General features: G+C 37.0%; 2 protein-coding genes across 2 annotated transcripts; one reads left to right on the forward strand and one right to left on the reverse strand.

Annotated features, from left to right (window-relative positions):
• The first annotated feature begins 143 nt into the window (after positions 1 to 143).
• LOC144520706 (protein-glutamine gamma-glutamyltransferase 2-like) lies at positions 144 to 10,985 on the forward strand. The gene is made up of 15 exons (XM_078254631.1): positions 144 to 435; positions 1,208 to 1,393; positions 1,555 to 1,788; positions 2,036 to 2,154; positions 2,460 to 2,588; positions 4,264 to 4,432; positions 4,934 to 5,066; positions 5,218 to 5,321; positions 6,045 to 6,133; positions 6,800 to 6,959; positions 7,591 to 7,679; positions 8,535 to 8,718; positions 8,858 to 9,018; positions 9,324 to 9,460; positions 9,926 to 10,985. The coding sequence occupies exons 1-15, from the start codon at positions 426 to 428 to the stop codon at positions 10,071 to 10,073; spliced, it is 2,052 nt and encodes a 683-aa protein (XP_078110757.1). The 5' UTR covers positions 144 to 425; the 3' UTR covers positions 10,074 to 10,985.
• Positions 10,986 to 12,959: 1,974 nt separating this feature from the next.
• LOC144520189 (kelch-like protein 10) lies at positions 12,960 to 15,582 on the reverse strand. The gene is given in 6 exon segments (XM_078253858.1): positions 12,960 to 13,172; positions 13,286 to 13,374; positions 13,377 to 13,427; positions 13,430 to 13,736; positions 14,336 to 14,822; positions 15,464 to 15,582. Coding segments are annotated over 6 exon segments (1,266 nt in total).
• Between the last annotated feature and the right edge of the window lie 6,960 nt (positions 15,583 to 22,542).

Consider the following 22,542-nt stretch of genomic DNA (forward strand, 5'->3'; position numbering starts at 1 on the left):
CAGCTACCGAAAATGGCATAAATAATTTATGACAAAACTTTTGTTGATTTTATTTTTATATTTACACTAAAAAAAGTAGATATTAGGGACATGTAGATATGTTTGATTGTTGATATGTTGTATTATGTTACACACACAAGATTTAAAAATTGTCCCTCACTGGTAATTTGCTGACTAAGGACCAACTTTAGTAACAGAATGTTTGAGTTTTTAAAGCTTTTGTTTCCAGCAGACATCTTTCACAATGGCTTGAAAGGCCAGGGTCAAATTGAAGATGAAAGAGAAAGGGCGTCTCTTACAGGTTTCATATGCTACAAATAGGCCTGTCACACTGCGGGACCCATTAACCAATAAGCACAGGCTGCAGCTGTGTGCAAGTGTCACTTTCCACACCGACGTCGAGGGACAAGAACTTCACTGCAGACATGAGTCAAGGTAAGGAGTAAGAAAACCTTTGGTCGCATATTATAGGAAAGAGATTCAAATGTTATTAGTAGTGTATTATCTACAACTGAAGGTACAGTTTCTCTCTATACTTGACTACAGAGTTAAACTTTTTTGAACCAGTATCGGATTGGGTGTCAAGTGTAAAATGTGATGTGCAGAATTGGTGAATGACTTTTACGCTGTATTCGTTGAGGAATGTCTTGCTAATGATTTCTTGAGATTTATCATCTGGAGAAACTTTGGGGGTGATCAAATTTAGATAAAGTCATCAAGTCAAATTTTCATAGTTTTAGTTGTTGACGTGTGTTGAATTTCTAACTGATGTAAGAAGTCTCCATAAGATAAGATCAAATATTTTAGATTTTATTGTCCCAAAGGAAATTTGTCTTGAACACATACACAAACTGTATCTGCTATTTATGAAATTCAACACCACATGCATACATACACATACAGTACAAAGACACATAATGTTACCACTCCGCATGGACACACTCATATTACATGCACCGACTGCTGCCAGCCAACAAACTTGCACACTGCCTGTTGTACAACACATCATAATAGCGTCATAATAGTGTACATAATTTGTGCAGTAAGGGCAAGCAGCCTCATCAACATAAAGTCATGATAAAAAATAAAAATGTACATGTGTATTGTGTAGTTAAGATAAGAGCAGCATTCAGGGGTTAGGCTCTGGTTGGCTAACCCCTGATTATTGCTCATATTTTAACTATACATGTACATTCTCTACACACAGGCTTGGATGTTGAGCGCTGTGATCTTGACATTATGCGCAACAGCAGCAGCCATCATACAGAGCTATATGGAGAGGAGCGTTTGATTGTAAGAAGGGGACAGCCCTTCATTATCCTTTTACATCTGAAACCTGGCAACAAGGAGTTAAAACCGAGTGAAAAAAGCTTCACACTCATCGTTGAGACTGGTAAGCTTCTTGTTTCTCAGTGATTACATTTACATGTTTATGTGCAGTATGTGTTTGAGGAAGAAATATTTGGAGGGAGTTCCGTATGTATGCACGAATGAGACTGTGAATTTCTAATCTGGATTTAGTTTTAATAGTCATGTCCATCTCTGTCTTTTCAGGTCCAGCACCCAGAACAGAATCAGGCACAAAGGTTTCTTTCGGTCTACGTGACTCCACAGTGGACAGTGAGTGGAGCGCATCTGCCACTAATGATCCCTCTGGAAACACAGTGTCTGTATCTATCACTTCCTCACCCAATGCCCCCATAGGCGTCTATTATCTGACTCTGGACCAGGGGGAGCAGAAGACCAGTTTAGGGCAGTTCACCCTGCTTTTTAATGCGTGGTGCTCCAGTGAGTACATTACGTTTTTTATCTCTAAATTGTATATGAGGATTTATTTATGTTTTGTGCTCCACATGCAGCTTGTATTTCCTTTTTTTTTTAATGACCATTGTGTTAACATTATTTGCACAACGTAACTTAAATGTAAGTTAAAAACCACCTGTAGCTGTATATATGTTGTCAGATTTGAAATGTTATATTGAATACAACTATGCTGGTCTAAATGTGTTGATGCTCTGTCTGTACTGACTCACAGGAGATGCTGTCTACATGCGCAGTGAGACGAAGAGGCAGGAGTATGTTTTAGCACAATATGGGCAAATCTACAGAGGAACATATAAACGAATCAAAGGGAAACCCTGGAACTTTGGACAGGTACACATAATGTCAATTGTTACCCATTCAATAAAGTTCAGTAAACTGTACACAGAAAAATGTATAATCTCTACTGTAAATGCTTCTTCACTGTGACAAAAAATAGCAATAAACATGACACTATTTTAATATCAAGTTACATCTATCGATTATATGATTTAATTCCATAAAGTATACTCGGCAAATAAGACATTATTGATAATTAATTAATAATTGTCATTAACCAAATACAATTATAGCTGAAACAAATCCTTACATGTTGCTCCACTAATATCCTTTTGTCTCTTCTGTTTGTCTATCTGTAGTTTGAACCAGGAGTACTGGATATCTGTCTGAAGATCCTGGATGAAAACCCGAAATATATCTCTGATGCCGACAAGGACTGCTCTGGCAGGAGAAATCCCATCTATGTGACCAGGGTGCTGAGTGCTATGGTAGGTCTGTGTCCAGGCTTAAGTATGCCCTGTAGATGCTATTTAACCAGCCTGTGAATGCAGGCAGAGATCACCATGGTCACAGTGCAACAGAAAACCCTCTGTCAGCTCATTTATATTCTGAGTGTTATATTATTCTGCAGGGGGAACCAGGGGTGACCCTTCTCCTTTTTTTGAAACTTTTTTCGTTTCCCCGGGTAACTTTTGTGATAACAAAAGATGCTGCAACAAAAGTAGTTTTTAACATTATGTGCAACTCTGATTCCAGGCCGGTGGCATAGAGCAGCGAACTAGATAAATTCAAGTCTGTCAGCATGTTTTTCCTGCGGCAAGTCAAAATACCTGAATGAGAAATCCAGGGCTATTTCTACTGGTCCAGTAGTTTTCACTATACAATAAATCAGTACCAGGCTTGTTCCAAGATAAACCATGACAGGATCATGCACTAAATATAGGTTATATTACATATTAAGGATTCACTCACGCAAAGCCAACATTATATAATCCTGGAAATTATTAACTTTCTCTCCCTAAATGTATACACTAATTATAAACTCACACTTCTGTCTCGAGAACCCTGTGCTCTTATCTACCTGTACTAATTTACATATTTTAAAGTGCTCATATTATGCTCATTTTCAGGTTCATAATTGTATTTAGAGGTTACATCAGAATAGGTTTACATTGTTTAATAAAAAAACTTTTTTTGTTGTACTACACATTGCTGCAGCTCCTCTTTTCACCCTGTGTGTTGAGCTCTCTGTTTTAGCTACAGAGTGAGACATCTCACTTCTATTCCATCTTTGTTGGGAGTCGCACATGCGCAGTAGCTAGGTAAGGACTGCTAGCTAGTCAGAAGAAGAAGAAGAGTATGAGGGCGTGCCACGCTAGCAGCTAGGTGAGCATTATAACGTGTGTTACAAAGTGACGCACAGGAGTAAAGGCTGGACTAAATAGAGCTGTTTGGAGCAGTTTGTGAACAGTGTTTTCTGTTGGAGATGGTAAGTGCCTTTGGGGTGGACTTTGGGCTTTTTCACTTTGTAAACCTATAACGTGCACAAAAAGATATATAACACAATAAAGGAAAAGGAACAAGCCAAAAAGCATAATATGAGCACTTTAAGTCTGCCCAGCCCTGTGTCCCTTCCATCTGAATCGATCAGGGAAATATATTTTCCACATGTACATTTTATACTGTAGTCAATTTGTACTGATGGATGTCTGGAGAAAATCGGATATGAAAAAAATATATATTCAAAAGCTGGTTTTCTCCCTATCATGTTGCTGTATTTCTATTCACATTTTTTGCTTAAATTTGTTTAAGGCCTCTGTGAGCTTGATAAGGTTAGTTTATGTAAACTGTATTTGTCCCAAATAAACCTGTGTTGCTGTCCAAATTGTTAATTTAGGAGACTTTTACCATGAAAGACCTGCAAACACTTGGAGTTTAGAAAAGCAAATGAAAAGTAAACCTTATTCATATTGATTTATAAATGAACACTCAACAATGGAATGTGACGAAATGTAAATGATTGTGAAAATATTCAGCATTATACCTTTAGATTCCCTTTCTCCCATTCACTTCTGACTCTCTCTCTCTCTCTCTCTCTCTCTCTCTCTCTCTCTCTCTCTCTCTCTCTCGTCTCTCTCATCTCTCTTCTGTCTGTGCCTACAGATCAACAGTAATGATGACAGAGGTGTGCTGGTGGGAAATTGGGGAGAGGTTTTAGATGGGGTTCATCCAGGAACATGGATCGGCAGCGGGGACATTTTGCACCAGTGGGCAGAAAGTGGCCCCGTCTGCTATGGCCAGTGTTGGGTCTTTGCTGCTCTTGCATGCACAGGTTGGAGCACAGCAGAGAGTGCATGAAAGTCTTGGTTTAAGTCTGTGGATTCAGAAAATCATCTATGCACAGGCTGATGTGCACTGAGTTATTGTGTTTTACAAAGATAATATTCCCATGTCATGTTGACATAATGACATTTTAACAGAAAGAAAATGCATTTTTGCAATGTTTCAAAGTTAATTTGAAACATTTAAATAAGCTAACTGCATGCCATCACTCATCTTAGGCAATATAGAAACATTTTCTTAAAAGGATACAGTACTAACAGTACTGACCTGCTGCATTTCTCTCTTAAAACACACACATCTGTTTAATCCCAGTTACATTCTCTAGTCCACCTCCACTGCCACACAATTCAACCTTTCTTATCAATACCCTAAATTTGGAATCTAATCTCATGGCTTTGAAGCCCCCACAAGTCTTTGATGACAGTTGCTATCTCTAGCATGTGCTTCAGTTAGCTGGTGTGATGAAATGTGGCTCTCCTCCCTCCTCAAGTGTCCCGTGCCCTGGGCATCCCATGTCGAGTGGTTACTAACTTCATATCGGCTCACGATACCAACGGCAACCTGATGATAGAAAAGCTGTATGATGAACATGGAAAAATAATGTCTCATGCTGATTCGATATGGTGAGTCTGTGCTAGTGATTAGGTTGTTACACATAGTCTACACTAAATGCATAAACACTGTCACACTTTTAATACATCTTTTTTTATTCTTTCTCTCGTTATCTTCCATTACTTCTCTGAAGTTGTGTTTTTTTATTTGACTGTTTACCAGGAACTTCCACGTTTGGGTGGATAGCTGGATGACTCGTCCTGATTTGGGGCCAGAGTTTGATGGGTGGCAAGCCAGTGACCCAACCCCACAGGAGAAAAGTGAAGGTAAACATTGATTTTAATGTCCGGTTGTTGTCCTGTTTTCCCCAAACCATTCAAAAAGTTTTCGAAGAGAATGTCCTGCATGTAGGACTGAACCAACAGTTTCCATGCTGCTTTGGCAGACCAGTTACAGAACAAAGACAAAATAATGTTAACACTTCATGAGAAATAACTCTAACCGTAACTCTATCAAAACTGCCACGAAGATGCGTCATAAGCAGTTGCATGCCAAGTCACAATATTTAACCATGGTGGTTAGTTTCAGCTTTAGCCAGAAGGTACAGGTTTGGTGTATGGTTATGGCCAACCTGACCGATTGTGTTAGGCACACGACTCATCTCGAGGCTGTTCTCCTTGACACAGTAAGAAAAAAGAGATATATAAATCATGCATCACCAACATCATCAACAGTTTTGTTTTTACTGATCCACCTGACACAGATGATTTGACATTTTTGGAGACCTGTTACTGTACATGTCACTTCTATCAAATGTGGTTAGGTAAACCTCTGTTACTGTTAAGTGTTATAGTTTGGCTACTCCTCATTTTTGTATTAAACTGACTGTAAAACAACAACCGGCCCATTCTCTCTGAAAGTGACCAAAAATATCTTGCATGAGTGGCTTATTTTATTGTATTTTACCACTTGAATGACTTGCATGGCATTGTATATGGGACTCCTGCTGAAGTAAACCCTGTCTGTCTCTGGATATGTGATGATGTCAGGTGTTTTCTGTTGCGGACCGTCCTCTCTTAAGGCCATCAGGGAAGGTGATCTGACCAAGAAGTATGATACTCCCTTTATTTTTGCTGAGGTGAGTTTTTGTTTGAACCTTTTAGTATAACATTTTAAAGAGAAACACATACACACGTACATAGTTTACATTTAAGCTGCACATTAATGCTTTCAATGAGGGTCCAAGTTAGAGGTTTTATGTAATGACAAGACCTGTGCCAAGCTAACACACCAAACAGAGACTGATTCATTTTGTGTTCTGTTTGATGTGTTATAAAACAATATAATCATGATTGTCTTGTGGTTTGTATCCTATCATCTACTGGCTTGACCTTTGTGAGTTGATTCTAAAAGTAGTTACGAGCTCGGAGAACAAAGTGACACAAAACAGGGTTCAGTTCAAAAATTCAAAAAGTTTAAAACAGACACACAAGAATATATACATTTTGCAACAGTTGCTCCATTCATATGACGTAAGAGTAGATAGAAGTAAGGGCCACTTCATTCTTCAGAGAGGAAATCAGTGAATAACAATTTATGACTTCATATGAGAGATACTTTGTTCAGAGTTTTCATAAAATGGAATGTAACCTATGCACACAATATGTGTATATAAAAATATTTCTTCCTGCTGTTAGAGGTTGTGTCAAGTGCTTGTCAAAAATGGCAAGCCTGTTTTAATGACTGTTGATTGTGTTGTCAAACAGTATTATTTCATGTCATCTCATGACATGTGTGGACTCAGGTGAATGCAGATGTTGTGGATTTGGTGCGCCTGTCAAATGGAGAGACTGTCAAGTTCAGAGATTCAACTGACTCCAACTATGTTGGACGCTTCATCAGCACCAAAGCTGTGGGCTCAGATGAGAGACACGACATCACACACCAGTACAAGTATCCGGAAGGTACTGCAGAGTGCGCAGACACACACGTGACTCCAAATCACACACTTAAATGGATCCTAAATGCGTCTTCAATATTTCGATTAAAACGTTGTCCAATTAAAATCTTTTTTAAAACAATTTAAAGTTCAGTCAGACAACTCACGTTTGAAATGTTTATTATAACAGCAGAACATTGAGTTTGGCGGCCAGACTCCGACCACATCACTCCCCGCAGTTTGGGTTTACATGAGATATTGGGGAGTGATGATAAAGTAGCTTCCCCCTGGCCGGAGCCTGCAGGTGGATGCTGGGGTGGTGGTGGGGCTAACAGCAGGCAGCGGTACAGGTGCAGGGCAGCAGTAGCATTGACAAGGACGAGATGGGGAAATTGTGCAACTTAAATAGACTGCCGAATTGAGGGGGTATGTTTGGTAAATGATACGGGGAATGAGGCATGTCACGTGTGTGTACAGCGGTGCAGCTGGAGTTGGCTGCCTGAACTAGCTCATAGGCGTCGCCCCATATGTTATCTTGTTTCACAGCTCTATGTCTATCAAATCTATGATGATAGTTTTGAAGGAGACAACCTGTATTTTACACAGGAGCTTAACCAAGACTGTTGCACTTTGCCTTGATTCATGATGGTTTTCAGGCTCAAAGGAAGAGAGGCGGGTGTATGAGAAGGCTCAACACCACAACAAGTTACAGCAACTAGGAGAAGAGCCGGGACTCGCTCTCAAGGTGTTTTTTACTGTTCATACAAATACAGGTGGTAGAGCAAATACTGTAGAAACACATCATAGAAAAGAACTCTGAAGTAACTTAATTAAAAGTTTACTGCAGAGATGGGTCAGTTCTAGCTATGAAAGAGCTCTGACAATGGACACAATGAGTGTGTTTACATGCACACCAATATTTCACTATTATTCCTAATATGACAATAATCCGAATTTGATACAGGTCATGTAAACAGCTTAGTCGGAATATCGTCTTTTTCGGAATAAGGGCAAAAACCAGAATATGATGTGCATGTAAACATAGTCGATGATATCAGAGTTTACAAAGCAGCACGAGACAGCATTACAGCTCCAAATAGGCCACACCATCACTGCTTGAATGCAGGTTAATAAGTCAGAAGAACAGAAACAATATTTAATGTGTCAAAGTGAACTGTATCAAAATGAATGTCAATATATGCAAACTGTGGCAAGAAGGAGGAACAACAGTCACAAGTTGAAAATAACCAAGATTGGTATGACAGACATACAGTGCACATCTGGTTGTTAGATGCTAACTGCATGTAACCTAATATGAAAACAAGTTTTATTAAGTGTCCCCTTCAGGTAGCTAGATGAATGGATGGGTGGTTAGATGGAAATGTATCCTTAATTGACATGTCTATGCTGCATTAGTTTTGAAATTCATTTGACCATAAAGAATTTAATCAGCATGATCCATTCCAAAGATCCCAGGATCATCCTTTTCAACATGCTTAAGAACTACCTGCTTATAATAAAAAAATTTAAAAAATGCATTAATATTATTGTATAGTCCATGCATTTAATTAAACAAATTATCTTATAATTCTCATTTTAGATCAAACTGGCTAAAAACATGAGCGTGGGCTCAGACTTTGAGGTGTACACTATCCTCACTAATAACTGCTTGGAGGCAAGGACCTGCACCTTCCTGTTCTTCGCCGAAGCTGTCAGCTACAATGGAAAACTAGTAAACAGCTGCGGGTTAGTTTCAGACAAAGTGGAGGTACCATCTGGAGAAGGTTAGCTACAATATTAGTGCAAACACTTTACACCACCATAGTATTATATCTGTCTTCAAATCCCATTCTTGTGCTAAATTGCATAGAAATAGTTTTAATAACTTAATTTAGTATGATCATTATGTATTTTATTTTTCAGAAAGGCGCCTTTTTCTCAGACTGGATTATGAATGTTATGGGTCAGTGATTACCTCTGACAGGTTAATCAAGCTGTCAGCCATCGCCATTGACAAGCAGGTTGCAGAATACCATAAGGCTGAGAAGACCATTGTGCTGGACGAGCCAGATATAGAGATCGAGGTATGAGCGATGAACAGGTGAAAGAAATGTATTCATGAGCAATAAAAAAGCTCTCTAGTGTAACATTTTAGAAAAACCCATTGTGAATAAATTCTTATTCTATTATTTTACATCCTCACCGAAACAGTACTAAGTAAGATGTCAGAGCACATGAGCTCAAAGCACAGCAGTTTGCATTTTAAAATTAAGTAAAACCTTTCAACTTTTTGTCTTTTTAATAGCCTATAAAACTCTAATAATATGTTAGTTGTACTGTATATTATTGAATGATGAATGAATGGATTTATCTGAACACCTCTCTGCAGCTGCTGGGAGAAGCCACAGTAAATCAGTCTGTGACGGCAGAGCTGACCTTGTGGAACCCCTTACCAAAGTCGCTGCAGGACTGCAGCTTCACCGTAGAGGGGGTCGGCCTCACTAACGGCAAACCCATAACAGCGAGGTATGTCAACTCCATCCCAACTGTTTAAGTGGATTTACGTGTCAATTATTTCTTTTAGCATTTCTATATACTTTATGGTTTTTCTTGTGTCATCCAATTCTCATTACAGTTTATTTGCAGTTTGATGTACAAAATGTTGTTTACACAAAGTTTTTACAAAAACCCAAATGCATCCAAGATCACAGAATGATTTATATTTCAGTTAAAAAAAAAAATAAATAAATAAAAAATAAAGTTACTTACGGCTCTAAGTACTGTATAAGATGCCGTTATGTGATTTGTGGAGATGTACATAATCACAGGTACAAGAAGAATATTTTAAAAACTAATATGACCTTTATACAATTTAAAAAACAAAAATCCTGAGCTGTTTAAACACGAATAGAAATGGCAGAAAACAGATAACTCATTTCTGATTTTTTTTGGCTGGTGATGCTAATTGTGTATTGTGTATGACTTTTGCAGGATTGGAACTGTGGACCCTGAACAGGAAGCCAAGGCCAGGGTTAAGTTTAGTCCAACCAGTGCCGGCTCCAGGGTGCTGCTGGTGAACTTTGACAGCAACAATCTGAAGAACATCAAGAGCTCCATCAATGTTGTTGTGAAGGAATGAACCCGTACAGAAGTCTAACAACAGACTGCTTTTTATTTAGTTGTTGTTTTGTGTTGTTTTTTAGATTTCTTTATTTAAAAGGGACGACGCACATTAATCAACATGAGAACAGAGTCCAACATGTAAATGTGCCAGATTTAGCCATTATCCATATATTATATTAGAATGTATCATACTATTATAATATCCACAAAAATATTTTTTTTTCTTGACTTACCATCCCAGTCCCTCTGTAGTAGGCTACAATACTATTATTAATAATGAATAATAAATATCATTAAGATACTATCATAAACAAATTTACTTGACTTGAATGATCTATAATAGTGTATACATTTTGGGCCTGTTTTGACCTGGTTTTAACATGTGTCCTGAGGGATCTGATGACAAGTGGAGAGCACTATGTTCCTGTTTTCATCTGGCAGTAGAATGTGTCTCCAAATGGTCCTGAGTGACCACTTGTGATCTATGGAACTGGTACTGGAACTGCTTTTGATTTGGTTACATTTAAATGTGACAAAGCCACTGCTGCCAAAGCTGTGAGTAAAGCAATTATTTGTTGAAGGGAGCAGCACTTCCTCTCACCTCTAGGAAAACATTTTTTATTGATGGTGATGAAGAAAATGATCAAATTTGCTAACTTCAAATAAAATTTAGCTTAAATAAAATTTACCAAAATAAAAAATGTGATGCTTGGTGTAATTTGTTGTCTTGTGGTGTATTTGTTCACATGGAAAGAGATGGGCTGTGTGCAATAGCTGTAATTATGCTGCTCTTAACCTGTTTTTTAACTCTTGCATTTCATTTATTATAGGAAACTGTTGTGTTGTGTATGGAAATGTATGTGTTTATGTGTGAGCTGCTGGATACTCAAATTTCATTGCAGGGATGAATAAAGTATCTCTATCTATCTGTCTATCTGTCTATCTGTCTATCTGTCTATCTGTCTGTCTGTCTGTCTGTCTGTCTGTCTGTCTCTCTAGCATGCTTCCAGTTCAAGTAGAGTAGTTCATATGAAAAAAATAACCATTTATTTTTATTTCTACCTTTGCTTTGGTTGGCATTGGCGATAATACTGTAAATCAAACGTTTCCATCAAGACACAGGAGTCCCTTTCGGTAGTTAAAGTGGCAACTTTCACAGATGCGATATTTATTCTCAGAGGTTGTTTGTTTCTTTGTTAACTTTATAACAGTTGTATAACTGCTATAAGTGCATATTTTGGTCATAACTCTTTGATAATTTAACCAAATTTAATAGATCCTTGTCTAAAATGTTGGTGTCCATGTTATAAAAAGAGAATACAAGCTGATCTATCATTATAATATATATTTTTTACTTTTAAATATTATCATTATCCGCCTCAAAAATCCAGTAAGCTGGTCTCTCCTCGGGCCCTGACACTCCATGATCCAGCTGTATCCCCCACAAGACACCTCAATTGACATGAGTCAACCAAATACATGTAGGCTGGATGGACTAAATTCCAAAGGCCAGGCCTTGCACAAGACAATGTAACACACGTGAAATACACACAGGAGACATGAACAATCACGCTTTTGCTAAGTAATATCAAGTCTCACTTTGTCTGCTTGTCTGCACTTTGACTGTTTTTGTGATATTCTGATTATTCTCCAAGGAGAAATGTTTTTTTTGTATTTGTAATGTAAACACTGTAGTAGTGTGTCTGCCTGGAGAAGATGACACAGCTGTGGAGATGTGGCAATGCGAGCCCTTAACATTAAGCTGTCAAACAAACTGAAAATCAGTTATTACTGGAATAACAGAAGCACTGCTGTAATTTGATACATAGAGACATTTATTTACAAAACAATACAGCTCATAGTGAGGTGGATCTTCATCATTTGAAATCATTTTGGCTGAGCAGCCTATAATTTTCTGCACTTCTTTATATGTTTTCCCCTCTCCAACCAACTTTCTGTAACACATTTGCAGAGGCATTTTGTCTGACGTGAAATTACCAGCCGTCCGGAATAAAGCCCTTGCGGTAATCCGGACACCGTGTCTACGGACTGTGTTTTAAAGTGCTCATATTAGGCTCATTTACAGGTTCATAATTGTATTCTAAATCTAATCTAAGGTTGTACCAGAATAGGTTTATGTGGTTTAATTTTCAGAAAACACAATATTTTTGTTGTACTGCACATTGCTGCAGCTCCTCTTTTTACCCTGTGTGTTGAGCTCTCTGTTTTAGCTACAGAGTGAGACATCTCACTTCTATTCCATCTTTGTTGGGAGTCACACATGCGCAGTAAGTACTGCTAGCTAGTCAGTTGCAGAGCATGAGGGAGTGCCATGCTAGCAGCTAGGCGAGCATTATAACATGTGTTACAAAGTGATGCACGTTCGTCAGTAAGTAAAGGCTGGACTACAATAGAGCTGTTTTGAGCAGTTTTATGAACAGTGTTTTCTGTTGGAGATGGTAAGTCCCTTTGGGCTGGACTTTGGGCTTTTTCACTTTGTAAACCTATAATGTGCACAAAAAGATAACACAATAAAGGAAAGGGGAAAAGCCAAAAAGCACAATATGAGCACAAATGATTTGCCCAAACTTTAGTGTGTGTGTAAGACCTGCCCCCAGAGACAGGTAAACCAATCAAGCTTATCTTTCAAAGCATTGATATTTTATAGGACTTTTACTGTGCTTACTGCGTCACTGTATTCGGAAGTGTCCAGAATACAGTGAGTCTACGTTACATCAGTACATCACTGCCTTCAATGTAAATGTTTTTGGGACGTCTTAACATATCAGAGGTACAATGTTGATTTGATTTGTAATGAAAGGTCAATATTGTCAAACTAATATATCGGTCTTAGCCCTATTTGACATAACCTAAAACTACGACATAACATATTTTCATGCCTCTATGTCTCAGAGTGTTTCTGTGTTGTGGTGTGAGTATCAGCAGTGTTAAGACATGTGCTTACCGCAAAGACATGGTCTGCATAGGCAATGACCCCAGTTCCACTGTGCATGCTGGCCATGGAGGCGATCAGTGTCCACTGGTTGGTCTCTGGGTCGTAACATTCAGCCGATGACAGGCACTCGCTCCCATTGAAGCCACCGCAAATGTACACCTGGAGAGAATAAAAGGGGGAATATGTAATCTTTTTAGACTTCCACTGAAGACAAATATTCAAAAACATTAACCAATCTCTGTTATTCAGAGCTGCTCTTTAACACCACCCACCTTGCCATGGAGGGTTGTGCAGCTGGCATCACTCCTCTGTACGTGCATAGGTGCAATTCAAGTCCACTGGTTGATTTTGGGCTGATAGCACTCGCACTTCTGAGTTGATCATGTCCATCATAACCTCCCATGGCATATATGCACCCGTATATGCAGCCTCCTCATTGTTTGTTACATTGACCCAGCGGTTAGCACGGACATCGTATGCCTCGATACCATTGGTAGGACTACTGCCGCTCCAGCCTCCAATGGCCAAGAGAATGGCAGGGGGCAGTCGTGGGCGGGCCAAAGGGTTATAGAAAATAGAGTCAGGGAACTCCTTTGTTCGCAGGTCAAGCATGGCCTCCAGGGTCCTCAGGAGAATCGGTAGACAATCTTTACTTGCCTTCACCAGTCCGTTGTTGCTTACGCTGTCTGTGATGTATTCTGAACTCATTAAAGCCAGCCTGACCTGCACAGAGACATGAGGATTTCTTTTACACTCAAATATCGATAACGGCCTGTACATCCAGTATGTATCTATTGTCAGGGCTGTAAGCCCTTCACTCCCGTGTCAACACCACTTCACTGATGTTGTAGGCCGTTCTTGTCAGATTTAGCTCTATCTGGGTTCTCACCACAGCCTACCAAATTCTTCCAAAATGTAGAAGAAAGAAAAACCAAAGTCAATCACAACATTTCTCAAACTTCTATTACTAGATTCATCAGAATCCTACAATAGAGCTTGCACAGATATATCTACATCTCTCTTCATCTTAATTAACTCATTAAGCATTTTGCATTTTTGTAAAGACAAGAACACAAGAATTTATTGCCTGGTCTAGAATAGGACTCGATGTGTCCTGGTCTCAGTTTGGATTTTTTCTTGACCTCTTTACATCTAGCCTTGACTTAACACACCTGTTCTTGGAAGTGTTGCAGACATGAGGAAGTTTTGACCACAGCCCTGATCATGTTGTTACATTCAAGATAACACCATTAGCAAGATGTAAAAGATGCAAATCAAAGTTAATGTAGTTGCAGCTGTGTAATTATTCATTCCTCACTTACGTTGGACAAAAGCAGAGAGATGTTTTCTCTGCGTTCCTCAGTTGCGTAGGTGATCCAGCGAAGGACAGCCCTAAACACCGTATTCTCCTGCTTCACATTGAGTCGGTCATTCGCAATGATTTTAGCAAGTTCCTGCGCAGAGAGCTGCAGGAACTCTTCTGAGGTGGCAGCAATCTCCTCAAAGTGATTCAGCATGTAAAGGAATGCCTTGTGGTTCAGTTCAGGGGTGTAATAGATGTCTGTGAACCACCAGATGCCAATGCAGTTTTGTGGGGTCAGCTGCTTCTCCAGGAGGTCACAGCAGGCTTGTATGATGCCCATTACATTGAACCAGTCTGCTGCGATAAAAAGCTCTTGTATAATGTCTTGTGTCACAGGAACAAAGCCAGTGTAGGCAAACTCAATGATGAGCTTCATCATGTCGGGGGAGACATTGGGAATGTCAAAGACCCGACTGTCTGGGGTTGACCAGTGGGTGAAAAGGGCTCTGTGAAGCAGGAAGAAAACAAGGGTTTGAAAAAAAGTAGTTTGCGTTTTTCCTTATTTTTTACACTTCATAGAATGATAATCTTATAATATAAACCCCACATTAGACTTTTCAGAATAGATGTGACTAACAAAAAAAAGTGCCTTAAAGCTGCATCCAGCCACTGAATCGATGGGTTGTGATTTGTAATGTGGTTTTCTCTTTTTTGAGTAATGCACAAATTGAACCTGTAAATATTGATCAATGCTGTGTTGTATTTACCAACATTTATTTACACATGGTTATTGGAAATGCAGTATTTACAATCACAAATTCAACTCAAAGGATAATACTGACGTTATTTAAAACAATTTGTAAATCAGTGTATAAATGTCACAAACAATTACATCATCATCATCATCATCATATTACAGTTTACACAAAAAGACTGGCAGTAAAAAATCACATCTGAAAGAAAAAATAATCTTAAAATGTGTTATTTCACATGCTCATCCATTTACATGTCTTCTCCATGAGTCAGTGTCACTTTTTAATATTGGGATGTTGCAGTGTTTAACTCTGCTTTGCTGCTAAGCATGCTGCTTATTCAAAGAGTTTGAATCCAGCAGCCTCCCCCTGTTTACACCCAATAACTAACTTACTTGAAGTACGGGCTGCAGTTGCAGAGGATGATTTTGTGCGTGTGAAATTCAACATTGTCCACTCTGATCACCGCGTCACAAAGCTCTTGTTCCAGACGGAGCTGATTATACACAGACATCTTTGCTCTTTAGTATGAAGACTGTTACTCCTTATAACTTAGGTACAGGTTTCTCTCCTGACTCTCAACAAGTGGTTCTAGTTGTGTGTAAGACTTCTGCTTCCACAAACACAATTCTGGATTCTAGAATGGCTCATTATGACATCACAGAATCTCATGAACAGGACCCGCCGTTCCAATCACAAGTTCTATAGTTATTCTATGTGTTATTAACCCCCAGTAACTGGTTTTCATCTGGGTAGATCACATTTTAGTTTCAGGGTTCATTTCTGAAATTCACACTGAAAGCAGTACAGATGTGGTTATTTTTTGTATAGCTACTAATCCACAGACATGCAATGCTGATCTTTTTTTGTGATCAAATTTTTATTTTATTTTAAAGAGACAGAACGTACAGATATGTATACGCTTCAAAAATAGAGCACAAAACATATATTCACATACCTACCTATACATATACGCAGAAACATATGATTAACAACTACGATAAAAAAAAAAAATTATTAACCAAATAAAACCCCAGAATGCAATGCTGAGCTTAAACACTTAATAAAAAGTATAAATCTATGTCAAATTAATGTTATAAGTTTGCAAGAAGCCATCTCACTGTATGGGTGTGGATTTCTGCCATTTTCACACCTTTTATTCTATTCAAAGCATTTATTATTTATAAATAATAAAATAATAATACATATATAATTCAAAGTAAGTATTTATTATTGTTAAGGTCATGGTTGGCCAGATACTTTACATCTATCATATGTATCTCAGGTCTTACAGTATCTAAAATAAACAATCTACAACACCCTTAGAAAATACAAACAAGAATCTAAATTATGTATAATTGTCAACAATACAGAACAATAAAAACAGCAAAAAGGAATACCTATTATTAAATGTTTATTGTACACTTGTTGTATTGTCTTATTCAAGCACTTTCATATTGTAAGACTCAAATTTGAAGTAATTGACTTGTGATAGTTTGTTACACGAACATACTCAATCAGAAGAGATTGATTCCATTATTTTTGACATTTCTGTATGTTACATAAACTGTTATTTTTCTAATCTGTAATCTTTATAACACAGACAAACTGCTGAAAACAAAGCTGAATTTGACAAAAAGTGTGTTGGATTAACATCACTAACCTGATGCGGCATGTACACTGAATTGATTCAGAGGAAGGAGCTTTTTCACACATACCACACAGCTTGATAACCACTGGTCCTCTGACACAAGAACAGAAACTACAAACATTACTGCTGCCTCTACAAATATCCTTACTATTAACTTTCCATCACATTCTTCTTTATAACTTGATCATTGGTGTGAATTGATACATACCTACTAATTTAAATGTCAACATTCAATATGTTGTGCCACTTCTGTACAGAAGAGGGTCTTGTTTGATATGTCACAGTCATAGATGAAAACGTATAATAATTTTGTCGTTGTACTTTGTTTTTCAGAACCTGCATTGACATTAATCCTGAGAGGGGCACAAAAGCAAGCCATGAGAAAGTGCAAAGCAAAAACAATTGTTTTTTGCTCACATTACTGCACACATGCATAATTAAAAACAGTTAGTTTGATGTTCATTTCTCACAAAAACAAAATTGAGTTACCAAATATTGTATGCACTGTAATTTAAATAGAAAATTGTCAATCTGTTGAAAGAATGAAACAAAGAAAAGATAAGTAAACAGGCAGGGAGGTAAGGTTGATTCAGTTCTAGTTTTGCTTGTGTTACACCTATGACATTTTTAAAAACATATTTGAAAAGGATCTGCATAGTGAATATTGTCTCTTTGTCAATATTAGTATTATCATTATTATTATTAGTAGTATACCAGTAACTTCCTTAAGTATCATTAAATACAGGAAACAATAGATTCAAATACATACTGTAAATATACAGTAATTTACTGATGAAGATGTGACCTGTTAATTACTGCAAATTTACAGTAAAAAGATCTTATAATACACTAGAAAATGCATTTCCTGCAGAAAATGCTTGTGAATGCTGAAAAGCTAAATTGCTAAAGCTAAATTGGATTGCTGGCATAATTGCGTAAGAAGAAGGTGAAGTAGTAATAATTGGTTGGAAAAGTGGGAATGGTTTTAATTTGTAGGAATTTCATTGAAATGTTGAATAATATCTATAATGTATTAAATATATATATAAATAATATGGTACGTAAAAAAAAGTGATAACAAAGTCATAGTATAGTGTAGTATGTCAAAAAAAGCCATTTAACAGTCATAGTATGTTATGTTGAAAAAAGTAATTAAAAAGTCATAGTATTGTATGTCGAAAAAAAGTCATGAAAAGGGCCAGCCCAGACTGGGAATTGAACATTGACAAAAGAAAAAGTCATAGTAAAGTATGTCGAATAAGTCATAGTATAGAATGTAAAAAAAAATCCCAGTGTAGTATATAAAAAAAAAAATCATAGTATAGTATGTCGAAAAGAGTCATAGTATGTCGAAAAAAAATGATATCAAAGTCATCGCATAGAATGTCGAAAAAAGTGATATAAAAGTCATCGTATAATATGTCGAAAAAAATCTAAGTGTAGTATGTCGAAAAAAAACATCATGACAGGTATGGAACCTGCGTCTGCAGTAACTACTTGCTGGTTTACTGTTGGAGTGGTGCTATCCATTGTGCCACCAAAGAATTTATGTTAGGAATTGTCATAGAATAGCATGTCAAAAAAAGCCATTAAAAAGTCATCATATGGTATGTCGAAAAAGCCATAGTATAGAATGTTTAATTAAAAAAATCATAGTATAGTATAGCGAAAAAAGTCATTGTATGTCGAAAAAAGTGATAACAAAGTCATAGTATAGTATGTTGAAAAAAGTGATAAAAAAGTAATCGTAAAGAATGTCGTTAAAAGTGATGAAAAAGTCAAGTCGAAAAAAATCTAAATGTAGTATTTCGAAAAAAATGTCATGTGTCATGACAAGGGCCAGCCCGGACTGGATATCAAACCTGGGTACTTCCTGGTTCACTGTTAAAGCTGTGCTATCCACTGTGCCACCAAATAATTCATGTTCACATCAGTCATAGCATAGCATGTCAAAGAAATCCATTAAAAAGTCATAGTATAGTATGTCGAAAAAAGTCAAAGTGTAGTATGTCGAAAAAATTTGATAAAAATGTCATAGTATAGTATGTGGAAAAATTTAAAATATATATAATGTTTTTAAAAAAATCATAGTAGGGAGAGCAGGATATGTTGTCACACTTCTCACACTGTCTAACATTTACTGAGCACCATATATCACAATGGTATAAATGTCATACCAAATGAAAGAAGGAAGTCTTGGGAACATATGTTATATTCATAACATTTTCATATCTTATCTCATTACGAAGTTGTAAACTGTTGAATAGAAAATGTGCACTTGTGACAATTTGCCCCATCCGCGGGTGAGTTGTCACACTAGATTATCTAAAAATAAGAACACAACTACTTATTTGTGAATATTGATTTTAATTTTTAAATTCAAACCAGAACTGGAAATATAAACAATCATGCCAAGAGAATCTGGAAAAAGATTAGATTAGATTAGATTCAACTTTATTGTCATTGTGCAGAGTACAAGTACAAAGACAACAAAATGCAGTTTGCGTCCAACCAGAAGTGCAAAAAGAGCAGAAAAGTGCAATGTGATATTCAAGTATAGACAGGACAAGAAATATAGTGCAGTGACAGTAGTGTACAGTTGGTTTACAGAAGGTGGTTTAGAGTAATATAAATTAAATATAAATGTGTGCAGTGTATTACCTTATAAGAGTGGAATAAATATGTCTATGTAATATGAACAATGTATGAACAACATGTACAGATATGGGCAATGTAGTAGCAGTAACATTATAATAAAAAAATAATATAGATAAATGCAGTGTATTATTATAAGAAAAACAGAATAAAATATGGATATGGCTATGTATAAGCAAATTTTTTACTTTTTAAGCAGAAAAATAAGAAAATTGTGCTAACCCCAGATTAGAGCGACCTTGACCACATGTGAACAGGAAGTTGACTATAAAAGAAGAAGTCACACAAAGTGGCTATTTGATTTTTGAGATAGAGCCTCTAGTGGTGGTTATGAACAGTGTGACAACTTACCCATGTGACAATTTACCCTGCTCTCCCTATAGTATAGCAAAGAAAAGTCATAGTATAGTATGTCGAAAAAGGTCATAACAAAGTCATAATTTAGTATGTTGAAGAAAGTGATAAAAAAAGTCTAGTATAGTATATCAAAAAGTGATAAAAAGTCATGGTATAGTATGTCGAAAAAAGTCATAAAAAAAGTCATAGTATAGTATATCAAAAAAGTCATTGTATAGTATGTTTCAAAAAGTGATAAAAAGTCATAGTATAGCACGTCGGAAAAAGTGATGAAAAAGTCATAGTATGTATGTCAAAAAAAGTGATAACAAAGTCATAGTATAGACCTTTTTCACGTCAGACATGTTATAGTAGGAAAAGCACAGGTGTATTCAAAACCATTAACGATGGCTGCATTCCACTTAGGAGAGGCCCTGGTACTGAGCATGCTGACTCACTGAAATAGCTTACTGGGACATTTAATGGAATTGGGCCATCGTTAAGGTTATCAATTTCAGCTGTGCTTTTCCCACTATGACAAGTCAAAATGTCTGCTGTGAAAAAGGTCCATAGCATGTCGAAAAAAGCCATTAAAAAGTCAAAGTGTAGTATTTAAAAAAAAGTCATAGTGGGCCAGCCGGGATTGGGTATCAAACATGGGTTAGAGTCTGCAGTGACTACCTGCTGTTTGCAGGTTGGCTGCAGAGTTAACCACTGAGCCAATGTACACCAAATAACTTATGTTGAATACAGTAATAGTATATGGTATGTTGAAAGAAGCCATTAAAAAGTCATAGTATAGTATGTCAAAAAAAGTCAAAGTATAGTATGACAAAAAAAAGTGATAACAATGTCATAGTAGCCTATAGTATGTTGATACTGAAAAGTGACAGCAGGGTTGACCGAGGTTTACAACCCTGTCCCTCAAGGGAGAAAGTCACTGATAGAGGTATCTGTAACATACAAAACCTTTGCCTAAATAGCGACCTTTTTTAAAATACTGCTAGTTCTGTGGCGTTGGCGCTTTAAATCTGATGCCTGCAGTGTGCCAAAGAAGCATCAGTTGAGACGCATCAATTGAGACACGTCAAATGACGCAAGTCAGTTATCTCTTTCAGTGCGTCTGGGCCTTATGCGGCTGAAATGGTTAACTAAACATACTGACTAGTTGAAATAGTTAGCTAAAAGTAATGGTAATGATAAATGGTTACATTCAGCTTCACTCCAAGTGTTGGTAGTTGTAGTACGATTGCTGACCAAACCAATCAAAATAAGTACAAAACAATTAACACTCCACCTTTATATAATGAACAGTGTTATACATTTGGAACATACATTGGGAATTGATGAAGGGGTACGTGAGTTTATCTGACAGGGCTGTGGGGGTACCTCGGGCCCAACAGATCTGGTTTAAACAGATAATACTCCTAAATCCTAATGTGTGACTCCTAAAGAAAGCCTTTTTATTTTGGCTGATAAATAACCTTTACAGCTCTTCTGTGAACTAAGTTAAATAAACTAAAATAGGATGTGTACGATGTTTGACATCCCCAAACACCACCAGTCAGCATGTCCACGCAATTTTTATAACAGGTCTTCTTTGTGAAACATGATGAATCTATCAGAAGAACTGACATAATTCTGAAATGTCTGTTTAAGTTCATTTACAGTACATTTTAAATGACTGACAACGAGGCAAATAAACTCTTCAACTGTTTTCTACTGTCAGAGGAAACCCTCTGTTAACATATTGTTAAGTTTAACAAAGCCGAGCTTACCGGTAAACATCTAGTTCTTCTAAAAGATAATTTATGATTTCTTACAACTCATAAACAGACACTAACTCATTTGGCGAACATAATTCGGCATTCATTTCAGCTCCATGTAAAGTTAATAAAAGTGATTTTTTTTTCCAGATAATGCTCATCTACCTGCAGTTTACACATTTTTATAACTACTGATTTATTAAATCTAGAGGGCCCAAGAATGGATCCTTATGAAAACCCCATATTTTAGCGGTACTGAAGCTAATAATTACCAATAGAATATAACCAATCTGAAACCAAACATGAGATGCCCTCCCAATTTGTAATACATTCAATTAAAATATTATGACCAACAGTGTCGGAAGCTGCCGACAGATCAAACAGGAGTAACACAGTGTGTTGACGTCAGCTGCTAAGAGAAGATCATATAACCTGCCCTAAAACTTTTCAAAGAGACCATTACCATTCATAAAAGAAATTCTATGCTCTGCTATGACCTTTGCAAGGAATGGCAGTTTTGAGATTGGCCAAAAAGTAATGTAAGTATCAGGGTCTAGCGTGTGTTTTTTAAGGGAGAGGTTGTACTACTGCCATTTTAAAAATAATCAGGAACAAGGTCAGATGAGAGTGAGGAGTTGAATAAATCCACCAAAAAGGGACAGGTTATGACACAGGTTTCTTTTAGGAAATGGGTAGGGATTATATCAAGAGAGCAGGTGGAGTTCTTCATTTTGGCAATGGTTTCTGTTACATTTTCAATTGTTAGTCAATTGATGGTTCACTAATAGCAGGGGGGGGGGACTTCATGTGCGACTTACAACATTAAAGAGAAGTCTGGGGTTAGATCTATGTTTCTTAGTATAATGAGGTAATGTAATAGAGGTAAATGAGGTAATAGAATAAAAAAATAAATAAAAAATAATTAAAAGATTAAAGAATTCTCTGTATATTATATAAAAGTGGATATTGTTAATTTGTAATACATATGAACTTTCAGTATTTAGGTTGATTATGTCAGCAATCATACTACTACTACTACTACTACTACTACATAGAGTGAACCTGA

The sequence above is a fragment of the Sander vitreus genome, chromosome 7, assembly GCF_031162955.1.
Source record: "Sander vitreus isolate 19-12246 chromosome 7, sanVit1, whole genome shotgun sequence".
Taxonomy (NCBI): Eukaryota; Metazoa; Chordata; class Actinopteri; order Perciformes; family Percidae; genus Sander; species Sander vitreus.

What these genes read in the sequence shown, in the direction of transcription:
- LOC144520706 (XM_078254631.1), top strand. An exon ending in CACACTCATCGTTGAGACTG is followed by an intron (nt 1,394 to 1,554) that starts GTAAGCTTCTTG and finishes CTGTCTTTTCAG; the next exon opens with GTCCAGCACCCAGAACAGAA. An exon ending in CCCACAGGAGAAAAGTGAAG is followed by an intron (nt 5,322 to 6,044) that starts GTAAACATTGAT and finishes TGATGATGTCAG; the next exon opens with GTGTTTTCTGTTGCGGACCG.